The sequence below is a fragment of the Ptychodera flava genome, chromosome 4, assembly GCF_041260155.1.
Source record: "Ptychodera flava strain L36383 chromosome 4, AS_Pfla_20210202, whole genome shotgun sequence".
Lineage (NCBI taxonomy): Eukaryota > Metazoa > Hemichordata > Enteropneusta > Ptychoderidae > Ptychodera > Ptychodera flava.
In genome coordinates this window covers 28,300,067-28,313,104 of record NC_091931.1, presented here as the reverse complement: position 1 = coordinate 28,313,104, position 13,038 = coordinate 28,300,067, and the positions used below count along the sequence as shown (strand labels likewise).

Here is a 13,038-nt window from a genome sequence, read left to right as displayed (position 1 = left end):
TGCAATATGTATCAAAACACTGTAAAGTACAGCTATTGCAGTGTCCCTTACCACTAGGGGTGAGGGGGCAAGCTGTTAGTTGCTAAATTGATGCCCAAAGGCGATACAATTGCCCATATTTTCTCCCGCAATTTTTGAGTTATATGATATATTACCACACCACATGTACACCACACCACGTACAGCTCGCAATGTTGCCATGTCCATACCATACCATGCCTTGGCACATCCCGGGGCCACATTACACCACATTAAAACATACCGTGCCATGCCATGTCATGCTAGTGCTGTGTGACATCACGCCAGGCGATAAAACGTCACGCCACGCCTCACCACACCAAACCACATCACATCAGAAAGCGTCAGAGCGGTGAGGTATTGCAGCAAAAATTTGCACGCCCGAATATCCCCAAGAGACGCATTTTACCTATGTTTAACGGAGTTCCGCTGAGTTTTTACACTGGCATATCCGTGAGCCGTGCAGTTTGCCAAGTATAACCTATAGCTACATGTACGCCGGAATGTTAGCATTTTAACCACAGACAAGGAGAAAAAACTGTTTTCCATCATGTCTGTGTTTAACAGATCGAGTCGTTTGTGCGCAAAAAGTACCAAAAGAGATGTTTACCAAGGCTGGAAGGATTTGGAGTTCAGGAAAATTCGACACACTTCGATAGGAGAAAAGTTATACCAACCCTACAAACACCCCTCTGTAAACTTTTATATAGCGATGACTCATATTGATATTGTGCAACAAAAGATATGAGAAAGTTTATATTGTTACTGCGCATTAAAGGTTAAGGTCGTCGAGCCACGCCGAGTAGTCACACCTAGCATCTAGCAAAGACTTTGCATATGATATGTTGTCGCTCCGTCTTGCTTCGTAACCTAAGCAAACACAGTCACGAAGACTCCCAGACGGCATGCAGTAGGTCATTGTCAACAGTTAGCTAGGATAAAGTATTTTCTAGCTGACGGCAATTTCGACGCCTGACTCCAAATTTTATATCCTTTACCATCGCCGTCCACATCCACCATGTCCTCGTGCAAGGACTTTTGGAAGTACGTGTACTATAAGAGGAATATTTTGATATTTTTACTGACGCCATTGTTGATGTGCCCACTGTTGGCGGTGAACTATGAATCAAAGGTAGGCAAATATATGTGATATCGTGAACTTCTCTAACTCGGCATAGAAAGGTGTGCACGCAATTGAAGCGATGGTCAGATCGTTACTTTTTCAGAAACTGTGTAGTTGAAGTTCAAATATATTTTTATACAATTGTTTCTTTATCTGTATTCACCTTTATAAAGCTTTGTTGATAGCTATGTCTTCGGACGTTGGATAAATCCTTATTTAACAGATGTCGGCCTCTGTGAACTTCAGGTATTCAGATGAGGGATGATGACACCACGGTTTAAAACGTTTTAGAGGAACATAATTAATTAGTATCTACATAAATCTGCAGGAATCAAGATGTGGCTATGTTGTGGGCATTCTGCTTGTGCTACTAATCACGCAAGCCGTGCCTCTGCCCGTGGTAGGATTGATACCCCTATTGCTGCTCCCTTTATTGGAATCATGACGATGGCGGAAGTCTGTGAGTATTACATGGTTTGAGTACGGCATTCTTTTCATCAGCGTACTTCTGATGGCGTCAGCGGTGAAAAATTATGGGCTTCACCGCAGAATAGCTCTCAGGGCGTTGCTTTAGCTGGGTCAGATCCCAAATGGTAAGTAAAGATTAAGTGCTCATTAAACCTGGTTCTTATCGTGAGAGTGGCAAACTTTGACATGTAATGCTATATTTCAAGATATGGGCACCTTTTCTCACTAAAACTTAACAAAGCTAATAGAGACGGTCATATGATAAACTTTTCATCTTATCTGATTTGAAAGGCCGTGTTTTCTGGTTTTAACATGTAGCAAACAGCCATTGAGAGCAATGGGCTTGAACTTGGTATTTTGTACATAGAACTTTAGCATTGATACGATAAATTTTCATGAACCGTGTATAAATGTGTCGGCAATATCTAATCAGGTCCACTGAATTGAACGCTGTATGTCAACATTATGTGCGCACATTGCTGCACGTTATCCAGATTGTATACGATAAGCGCAGAGTTACAAATCAACACATCTCTGCGCGAGAAAAAAAAGCGACGAAAATAAGACGCACAAACTCACAAAGTGTTCAAAAGGCATGTTATTGGTTAATTTCGCGGTATAAAACAGACAAAGTTGCCTACGTTGTGACATTATGGTAGTTTTTATATGTAACTTGGATATTATTGCGAGGGAATGATCACTTTTAGTTGTCTGCCCATGGGATTGTGCATATGACGATAATTGGTTACACCCTCGCTTATTATCACCGTTACCAAGTTAAAAATACAACAACTCATTGTTAACATCTTTGATTCAGGTTATTGCTGGCCTTGATGGCCGTGGTCGGTTTTTTCTCAATGTGGATATTAAACCTTGCCTTGGTTTCTATGATGTTACCCATTGTCTCGGCGTTGGTCGATCAGCTGGCAGCTTCAGACAAAGACGTAGGTATTATAATTGTGAATCCATTGTTGATACCGCCATCCAAATGACAGTGACATATTTCAAAATCCTACAATGTTAGATGAACGATACGTGTGATACATAAATCACTATTTTTCATAACCTTTGTATCGGTATTACGAAACTCCTTAAAAACCCGCAAATTGATCACATTGGTTTAGGTAGTACACAAATTGAAAGGTTTAAAAATTCTGCACAACTTTCTGTTAGGAAACTTTAAAGTATTCCTTTTCGAAATCACGCATAAAAAGCAGGGGTCACAGTGCAAAATTTAGTACTAGGGAAACAAATACTATCATTTCTGACACTTGAGATTTATAATGGCCGTCAACCCTGAGTTAACTCCATGGAGAAAAATTAAATTTCCTATTTGCACAAAAACAAGCAGGTGGAAAGATTTTTGTTCACTCTGTGACTTCAAAATGAGCCCCAACAAGTGATAGAACGAAACAGCGTTGTGCAATATTTATGATTTGAATATATGTCCCCGGGCGTATTCTACCTGAATATGTCTGATTCTTTTTCTGTGATTTTTTCTGAGTGTTTGGCCACGGACCACACTAATCCTGATTGACGTTGTCAAGAGTCCTCAACAGAAAATATTTATACTAATGACATATACACATTGTCATAAATACATGTAAGTCATACGATCTCTGTGATCATGAGTTTTGCTTCTTTTGTCTGAATTTAACAACAGAAAATGTAATTTGGCTTACTGACCTTTTTTCTGTAAAAATAAAAGATATATGATGAAAAGCCCCTTTTTTTACGAAAGCAACACCACATACAGAATAACCTACAACGATTTCTTCATTCGTACAGGCTAGCCCCGATTACGAGAACCAAAGTTGTCAGGACATTCCTATTGAAGATCTCTCTCTGAAAGCTGATGACGCTGGTGACGGGATGAAGCGGTAATCTTGGCTTTTCCAACGCATTCTAGTGATGTTTATCAACAATGTTACTTAATCGTCCCTACTCTTTAGTTCAGTTTTCTAGTCTCCCTTTCAAGTATTCAAGTTTCGTCAAATCGAATCTGTACATCCAACTGTCCCATCCCGCCTACAAAATATCTACACATCCGTGCACCGAGTTACTTTAGGGTTGTTTGCTCATACCAGTCCCGTGTAGCACATTTCTTGGAGTTGTTGTACACTACAAAGGTATACCTAGAATACACTTCGGGGACATGTCTTTGGACTCTCAAAGTTTTACAATACTTTATTTCTAATCTACCATTTGTGTCAGCTCATTCTGAAGATCTTCGAGTAAATAAAACTAGGTTATGAAAATAGAAAATGTAATTTTTCCCTATAGGTCATTTTCAATAATTTCAAATTATCGTTCAGTTTAAGGTAACTTGTTTCTTGAGCACCAAAATTTCACAATATTTATTTTTGATTTTGAAAGAGAATGGATGATAGTTTCCATTAGCCACGTTCGAGCAAAAGTGTTTGATTCTTTCATTTTCGAGGCACATGCTACCTTAATTACATAGGGGAAATGTTTGATGTTGCGTCACAGGGAAAACAGTACATTTCCAAGAGAAGATCACATTGTCAAGAGAACAGCCAATCTCACTGAAACATGCATTTCAAAGGAGCCAACGTATTCCAATGAAGACTTGAAAACATGTTTCAACCTTGGGTTAATCTACTCGACCACAATAGGAGGAGCTGGCTCCATGGTGGGAACTGTAACACAGATTCTAATGAACACTTATTTAGAAATGTAAGTAACGGGTTTATGTTTTGAAAGATTGCTAACGGCCGGGCTACTTACACGAGGCTCCTTAACACACATCAGTCAATCATTTGTATGAACTATAGTGCTGTGACACACTTCAGTCAATGCTGAGATAGTATTCTCATGCATTTATCGATGCTTGTGCTTGTTTGAATATCTGAAAGATATATCGATGAAAAATGTTGAAAAGAAAGACTATGGGATTGGCTTTTTGGAATTTGCACCAGCTTTACAATGGGCCTCCCTTCATGATTTTTGGAACTGCTGCTGATTTCATTTTTGTGTGTTATCAGATATTATGGTCCCGAAGCGAAAGTGAATTTTGGTGACTGGGTACTGTTTTCTGCGCCGAATCAGCTGGTGTCTCTGATACTGGGATGGGCGTGGCTGTCGTTGTTTTATCTAGATTTGAAGTAAGTAAGAGATATCCAACAAAAATCTATCCCATAGAAACAAGACTGAAATCTTTCTATCACAGAAATACACTGTTATTAATAAAGGTCAAAGGAAATTTCTACTATGCCTTATCAAGAGAATTTATATTACGCTTTCTTGTACTACACGATCTGTTTTTCATTTTTCATCATTTGCCGATGATTTTTATCATGTGCAGCGATTGTGCCTGATTCTAGAGGACCACACGCAAAAAAATATCCGGCCCCACTTTGTTTTGGGTTTTCCACTGTATTCAGAGGTATATGTCAAATTTGCATCGTCAACACAGGGATAGCAAGTTACTGCAAGAATTTGATGTCAATGATCCGAAAATGCGCGTCTACAAAACGCAAAAATGTTGAATTATTTTACACCAATCAACAAATCAAGTGTGAAATAATTCTGCCTAATATAGTCAGTTCGATTATTTACAGGTGAACAAAATTTGCTTGTGAGGAAAAAAATAACTGAATCAAAGGTCATTAAGAAAAAAGAATAAGTGAATATATATATTAATTTTGTGTGTACTCTTGTATACTCTCTGCATACAATATCGCTAAACCCGATTGCAAAATTGATTGAGATAGTGAATCATTGAGAAATGATATTATCCTATATTATAAAATAACTGCTCCTATCTTATTACATGCGTTTAAATTAGGACAAGTCTCGTCAGATGTTGTAGAAGGAAAGCAAAGGCAACAAAGAAGACGGGTATTGTCCGCATTCTCCGAAGAGAATACGAAAAGTTGGGACCAATTAAGTAAGAGTCAATGCATATACGTGATTTCTGGTTTGTTTACCTCTTCAGACAAAATATCACCAAGAATCACTCACACGTTTCGGTGCAAATAAGACATGTTGCACTTTTGTGTCTAAAAGCCTTCCCGTTACTGCGACGCATTTTCAGTTATATGAAATATTTGGTGATAGTAAGGCTTTATTTTCTAATGGTACAGAACAATAGCTCGATTTCTGTGTTTCATTTTTTCACAAGATGGGCAGAGAAAATGATTATCGTCGTATTCCTTGTGTTAATTGTGATCTGGTTTTTCGAAGACCCAAATTTCATGCCCGGATGGAGTTCGTGGTTTATGCCTGGGTGAGTAGAAATAGAGTTCAAAACTGAGCTCTAGTTGCATCTCGGCTAGTAAAAACAAATGCCCTCTTTCGTCTATACGAACAAACCTATATATTAATTTCATTATAACCATGAAATCCCAATATTGAAAGTCAAAAAATCCGATTCAAATCATATTTTTTAATGAACACCAAACGCAGTTAAAATGTTCATTTAATTAATGCTTTAAAACTGATGGTGAAGTGTCGTACTAATTTTCATCGAGGTTTTAAAGTGTAACGCGAGTTTCTGTAGTTGCATTGGAAGGAATTTGCACAATCGGTTTGTTTGAATATACCAGAATATGTCATACTTTGAGAGTTATGAACTTTTCAAAAATATTTCACAAAATACTTTTGCAAAAACACCATCGATAGCATTTACTGTGTCTAACATTAATGACAGTCACGATAAATTATTCATGTTATGTATACATTGTAGGTACGTGCAAGTCAGTACCGTCACTGCCGGTGTTGCTCTAATCTGCTATGCCTTACCTGCTGAAAAACCGTCCATCAACATTCGAGGTTAGCAGTAATATGTTTTCTCAAAGCGGCAGTTACCGGCACTATCATCCTTTCATGAATGACGGGCATAAACATTTCAGGCGAAGGGGCATTTTTTCCCCAGAAATCGACAACCATGTCTTTGAATGTACGTACTCCCTCACACAAAAGCCGGGTACCAGTCGATGGAATCTGTACTGTTGTTTACGATATTGTATCGAAAAAAATAAATCATGTGAAATTTTGTAGGGTTTTGACAGTGACATCATGTTGTTACTGTGATCAAGGTCTTGCGATATACCAACGCTCTTCTCCACAGATGATCGTAAACCGTACGTCGGGTTGCTGGAATGGAAAAGCAGCGAGAGTTCGGTACCCTGGGGGATAGTGTTGTATCTTGGCGGACTTCTATCGACAGTGCAAGCAATGAAGGTAATAAGGAGCAATGCCATTCTGCAGAATTATGATGTCGACTTGGTCCCGGGCGTACAGAGTCAGCAGTCTGTAATTTCACCGTATTAAAAGTATTAAATAATTTCAAAGTATTTGCAGGAAAAGCAACTAACCAGCTATTTCGTTCGATTCTAAATGAAACGAAAAGATTCCTGATGTTTTAAATGCTTCCAGTTTCGTGCGTCTCGTCTCACTCTCCTTAACATAACTGTCATAAAATCTCTCTTCCCTTGCCTCTTTCCACTTTCTCTATAACTTCCTTTCATCGCTGCCACCAATTTGTAAAAGGGCCTTAATTCATGTTTGCGGGACGAGTTACTTAAGGTAGTATGCGCCTCAAAAGTGAAAGACTTAAACTTCTGCTCAAACTTTCCTGAATGAAACTTTCAACCATTCTCTTACGAAATAAAAAATAAAAATCAGGGGTCACAGCGCAAAGTTCGGAACTAGCGAAACAAATTACCCGACATTTTGCGATATTTGAAATTCAAAATTGCCGCCATTCCTGTGTTAACTCAATAGGTGAAAAATTAAATTTTGGATTTTCGAAAAACTAGACCGATGAAAGTTTTTCTTTCTCCAAGAGCATTAAAATGAGCCCCCATAAATGGTAGATCAGATAAGAATTGTAAAAATTTAAGAGTCCAACTATCTGTCCCCGAGGCGCGTTCTACCTTAATTTGGAAGGCCTTGATCTCCATTGGCCGAGGGTAAGTGGGGAGACAGAACACTGAATGTGATCAATGCTACCAGCTTTTGTCCATACAACAGTAATCCAAAACACCCTAAAACTCTCTCCTTTGCTTCTCCAAAACCATTTCTTCAATCTCACCAGCTCTTCTAATCTCTGAATCCCATTTCAAGGTCACGGGACTAACAAGTTCAATAGAAGATCAGTTTGCTCCTTTAAAAGAACTTTCACCCTGGCTGGTGATGCTGATCGTGACCGTCGTCTGTTCAATCCTCACGGAGTTTATGACCTCTTCTGTTATAATTGCCATCGTCATACCAGTACTAACTCAAACTGTGAGTATACGAAGTGTGTACTTTTTGAGCTAATTCACGTAGCATTTTTCTGAGTCAGTAAATTTCTAAACCTATATGCAAAAACAGCCTCCAATAGCGTGAAGCGAATGTTGGTAATGAACAGATCTTGTCTTCAAAATGCGGAAGGATATCATCCAGTGTCTGAGAAGAATACTGGATTTGTAAACAAAAAGCAGAATTTGGAAGGAGAAAGAAGCTTGTTTATTTAAAGGGAAACAGTCGTCGGAACTGCGCCTGTGCGAGCTTTTTGTTTACAATCAATGTATTTCGTGCACGATATCTAGATGCACCTCATCATCATAGCTGATACATTTAAATCATACGATGTAGATTATGACAGACATGTTTTAACTTTCATCAATCACCATCGTACCTTGGATACAGTGATTACATTGGTGATATGGGTCCCTTACGACCGTTGAGGGTAGTTCCGATTACTGTATCCTTTAGGATAAAATAACGTGCATTATTTTGTGTACTCGAATTAATCGCTTATCAACAATGAACACAATCCAATCTTCAATATTTGACAATACTTTTTAAAGTATTTTACCAGTATACATAGAATCTGTGACCATCTAACTAATTGGTCACAAGAATAAATACAAAAAGTTCCGGTGACACTTTTACAAATGCAAGTTCCATAGTATGGGAAGTTTGAACTCATTGCATCGTAGCCTCATCTCTGTTTGTTCATAATTTCACGTGTCCTTCTTCCGGTTACAGGCTCTAGCCCACGGCATACACCCCTACTACTTAGTAATGTCCATGACGTTATCTATCAACTTTGCATTCTGTTTACCTGCCGGCTCACTCGTCAATGCTCTCGTAATATCTTTCGAGAGCGTTACAACCTTCCAAATGGTAAGATTCAGTTATCTCGTCAAACGTAGTGAAGTTTTTGAGTGCATATCATCATAGAATCTCCGTCGATATGAGCGACTATGTCGATGTTTCTCCTGTTTTAGACCGCGCATAATTATAATTTTCAAATACAGCCTTTACATACGTTTTGACTCAGAGGTTTGAAAATTAAAATTACCCACCAGCTTCGCAAAGTAAACGTTTTCAAAGTAATGTTGCATTGAGAAATATACGCTAAAGAATTCTGCTTGTTGTAGGCCTATTTTTTTCATTTCTGAACAAAAATCTTTTTGCCGTAACAGTTTTTGTTATTTAGAAAAAGTAACATTGCATTTAGCGTTTCTGTGCGTGGTTAAAGCAATCTTACCGAAAAAATTCAAAGATATCTTGTTTTGTTTGTTTTGTTTTGTTTTGTTTTTGTAGATAAAGACTGGCGTTATGATGAATGTCATTTGTCTCACCGTGGTAAACATTTCAATGAACACGTACGGATGGTGGCTTTTGGGGCTGGACGAAGTACCAGACTGGGCGCTCGCCGCGAATGGAACGTCGGCGGGATGATTGATCCTGTTTTTAACGTTTAAGGTGGTTTTGCACTGGACAAACATACTGATTTTTTAACCCTTTCATCACCATGGTTTGTCCCAAATCCATTGTTTTCTATGGTAAAGTTGGACGTGTATACAGGGAACTGGGGGTGAAAGGGTTAAAGCAACGTTACTTATCAACTATGATATGATAGCAACAGTTTACTCGAAGGATGAAGGGGTATATATTTGGGGTAGAAAGCCTCAATTTTAGTATTAATGATATAAATTAATTTAGGTCAAAAACTTGATACCACTTTATTAAATTTCAAACTAAGGTATATGTAGAAAATGGGCAATTATCATTTGCATCATCTATTCTCATTCTCAAATGCAGGGTTTGAAAGACTGACATTTGAAAAACGTGATAAAAATCATGATAAGCAAAATTGAAATGCCTGTTATTCAAAATGGCAGAACAAAATTGTTTCTTTTGTTACATAATATTTAAAGTATATAATGTAAAAACTTCTTATCCAACTTACGACTGATTGTCATGCCAAAAGTTGGCCCTAACAACAGGGTATTGAAGGCCCTATTCGTCTAGGGATTATGATCAATAAATGTCATGTATTGAACTTTTTTATTCTACAAGGCTTACCCGTATCGCGGATGAGCTGCTAACGAGGTATTTGGTCAGGGCGATAAACCCCGACGTTGATGATTGGTAGAACAAATTAATGAAGGGGATTAGGAAGGGCAATTAAGAAAATATGGACTGTTTTCTTTGAAATACTATACAGAGATAGCGAGGGTAAAGTAATAGGCATACATGCGACACAGATAAGGCTTGGATTATGAAAAAAAATAACATGTGACATTTATTAATCATATATGACGAATAGTGCCTGCAATACTCTGTGCCCTAACCAATATTTTGATCTCGGGTTAACAAATTGATGAAAATTGAATGAATCTTGTGATTTTGAGCAGATAACGTTGTGTTGTGTGCAACGCCACCTTAATTTTGAGTTAGACTTGGTGCAAGTCTGCAATTTCAATTATTTAAAAATCATTCGCTGCGATTATATTCATTTCAGTGACTAATCGAGGCAAACGCGACAAATGGTATCGCCTTCATTGTATACAGTGCGATCGTCATGACTATATAGACCGTATGACTTAACGAGTTAACCCAAAAGGACATTGTCACTGTCACGTCACGACTTGACTTCTTTGAGATTTCCCGACTTGGAGCAAAAAGGCGAAAATAGATTTTAATTTACATGTTCTATTTACACGAAGTCGCTATTTGAAGAGAAAATATACTTTATATTTACAGACATTCAATCGTTTTATTTTCATGCTATATTACATTGCTATCATACATTTCCGATGTGCTATATCGACTTGAAGCATAGACAGTGGAGTGGAAGATTTAATTTGTATTCTTGAAGGGCAGTTGGCGCACCTCGGAACATTGTATAAAGTAATAGACCCCAGAGAAACTAACAATGGGAGTTTTCTTGGCGGGGGTGGGGAGGCACAATTTTTTGAAGTGATTGGATCCCTAGGATTCTATTAATATCTAAAATTGTCCAGAACGGGTCCATACTTCGTCAGTTTTACCTCTAACTTTAATGAAATAAAGAATTTAATTGAAATGTGCACTTATTGAAGATCCAATAGCTTTACCATATAGTGTCTTTCAATGACTTTGTTCTGCTTGTTGCCCTAGCAACAAAGAACAGAGTTCAACTTCGCAAGGCTGCCTGTGCGTTTGCCCAATTTTCTTGTTGCAAACTTAGCTTACCGCTGTACTCGAATTCATTTGTCAGCAACAGAAATTGTACATTCTACAGGAGGCGTTGTGTTTGCATTGCTAACTACCCACTATTCCAAAATTCTTTATTGAGAAGCTTTGTGGAAAAAAATATGTTGACATTACTAACAACAGTTACAGCCATCGTCCCTTAAAAGGGCAATCAAGCCACAAACGACTTTCCTATTTTTTTCTCTGAATAGAAAAAAAAGGGAAAATATCCGTATGTCACAAGATCAATTTTGTCGCTCAACAAAGAAGATGAAGTATATTCACTTTTCACTTCAAGAAAAACATAAATTCTAGATGTTCTGTGAAATGCAACCTTAGACATGTGTCTATTTAAAATAATTCTCTGGTGATTGCAGTAAATACTTTACTTGCGTTTGGGTCATGTTCAATTATATATGTCAAATGTTTTTGAGAGTTTCATTTAAATATTTTCATCAAAATTTGAAAAAGATTAAACCCGAAATTCGAATGGATCACGGTATGTAAACAAAACGCTCATAAAAGGGCGTTTATTTTGCGTACGCTTTTGTATACATGGGTTTGTTTGTACCGCCATCACGTGATCTCTTGGATGTGATAAGTCTGTAGAACACATTGTGCCCTTTTTATTCCTTAGTGGAACCACTGATGTCCTCTCCGCTAACAATTGGCATTTGCGTTAATTGTAATCTCCAAAACTTTCAATGAAAATATTTTGTCAAACATATTATACTTCCCATCCGACGGATTTCTTTAATTTATGCCCGTAATGTTGAACTTCGTATATCTTGAAGGAATATCGGGGGCAACCAGCCTATGAGCAGACCGATATCCCTCTACTCAAATCTCTATAATTTTATTTTTGGAAAAACGTGTGTTCTTTGCATCAAACGCCTTGTGAACTACGTCAATATCTAAAAGTTTCAATTTCAATTTCCAAGGACATATTTGGAACGTGACCGAGCTTTTACTTTACTTTTTTTTCCTTTTTCCTTTTGTATCCCACTGAAATCCAAGATTTATTTCTAACGGCAAGCACAATCAACTTAAGGAGAACTCGTGTGTTGTAGAGCGCCTTCCATTGTTTTCCGGATCGATGACGTAGCTAGTGACCTGATCACCCGTAAATAATACAAACCTTTCAAATTTACATTCCTAAATCATAGGTGGCTATTTAAGAAGAAACGCCGAAGCGATAATTAACGTCATTGCTTATCCACGCATGAGCAATACACACCTCAAGACAAAGGAGAAAATTACCACTTTGTTTGTCTTTTATCTGATATACATCCTGATAAAGAAACAAGATGACATTGATGAAGAAAAATGAGTTTGACGTTGCCTATGTAGGCCAAGAAAAGTTCATATAGTTATTCATTTTCGTTAGGCAAGTCACTGCGTAATTGTTTCCCAGCCTATAGCTTACTTGACAAACATAGTAGGGCCATTTAAAGGTATACTGTCACCTGTTCCAATTTTGCCACAGTTACCATGGAAAGAGAAAATCTAACCAATCACAGATTTTAAGCGGGTGGCCGCTTTTTAAAAACAGCGCCCTCACATGGGCATTTTGAATACCAAGGAACGCCCCTCTGACCATATATGGGCATATTTAGATTCCAGGTGACTGTATACCTTTAATGGAAATTCTTTCTTTGCCGTCCTTGGATTTTTAAAAAACCTACCAGCCAGCCAGGGGAAAAACAAACACAGACAAAAACACAAGTGAACTAACATAAGCTCATTTTTATTTGGTTTTCTTGGAAACAAAAATATTTTTATTCGTAACAGTACTAGCATTGTGTTTACTTTCTTAATTTTCTCTAGAAACCTCCCAGCACGCGGTACGTGGACGGCAAACAAATAATTTTATTTAAAGCACCTAAAATAGCTACGCTGTTCCCTTCAAATTCCATCTGTTCAGCTCTGCTTATGTCTGCTTAAATCTATTG

At 37.8% G+C, this 13,038-nt stretch overlaps 2 protein-coding genes across 2 annotated transcripts in view; both read left to right on the top strand.

Annotated features, from left to right (window-relative positions):
• The window catches only part of LOC139130482 (solute carrier family 13 member 1-like), a 308,042-nt gene that overhangs the window by 28,983 nt on the left and 266,021 nt on the right, over positions 1 to 13,038 (top strand). The window lies entirely within an intron of this gene.
• LOC139131375 (Na(+)/citrate cotransporter-like) lies at positions 783 to 11,806 on the top strand. The gene is made up of 13 exons (XM_070697391.1): positions 783 to 1,150; positions 1,470 to 1,734; positions 2,427 to 2,553; positions 3,398 to 3,489; positions 4,100 to 4,306; positions 4,615 to 4,734; positions 5,418 to 5,519; positions 5,754 to 5,858; positions 6,318 to 6,403; positions 6,702 to 6,814; positions 7,700 to 7,861; positions 8,609 to 8,746; positions 9,170 to 11,806. The coding sequence occupies exons 3-13, from the start codon at positions 2,443 to 2,445 to the stop codon at positions 9,305 to 9,307; spliced, it is 1,374 nt and encodes a 457-aa protein (XP_070553492.1). The 5' UTR covers positions 783 to 1,150; positions 1,470 to 1,734; positions 2,427 to 2,442; the 3' UTR covers positions 9,308 to 11,806.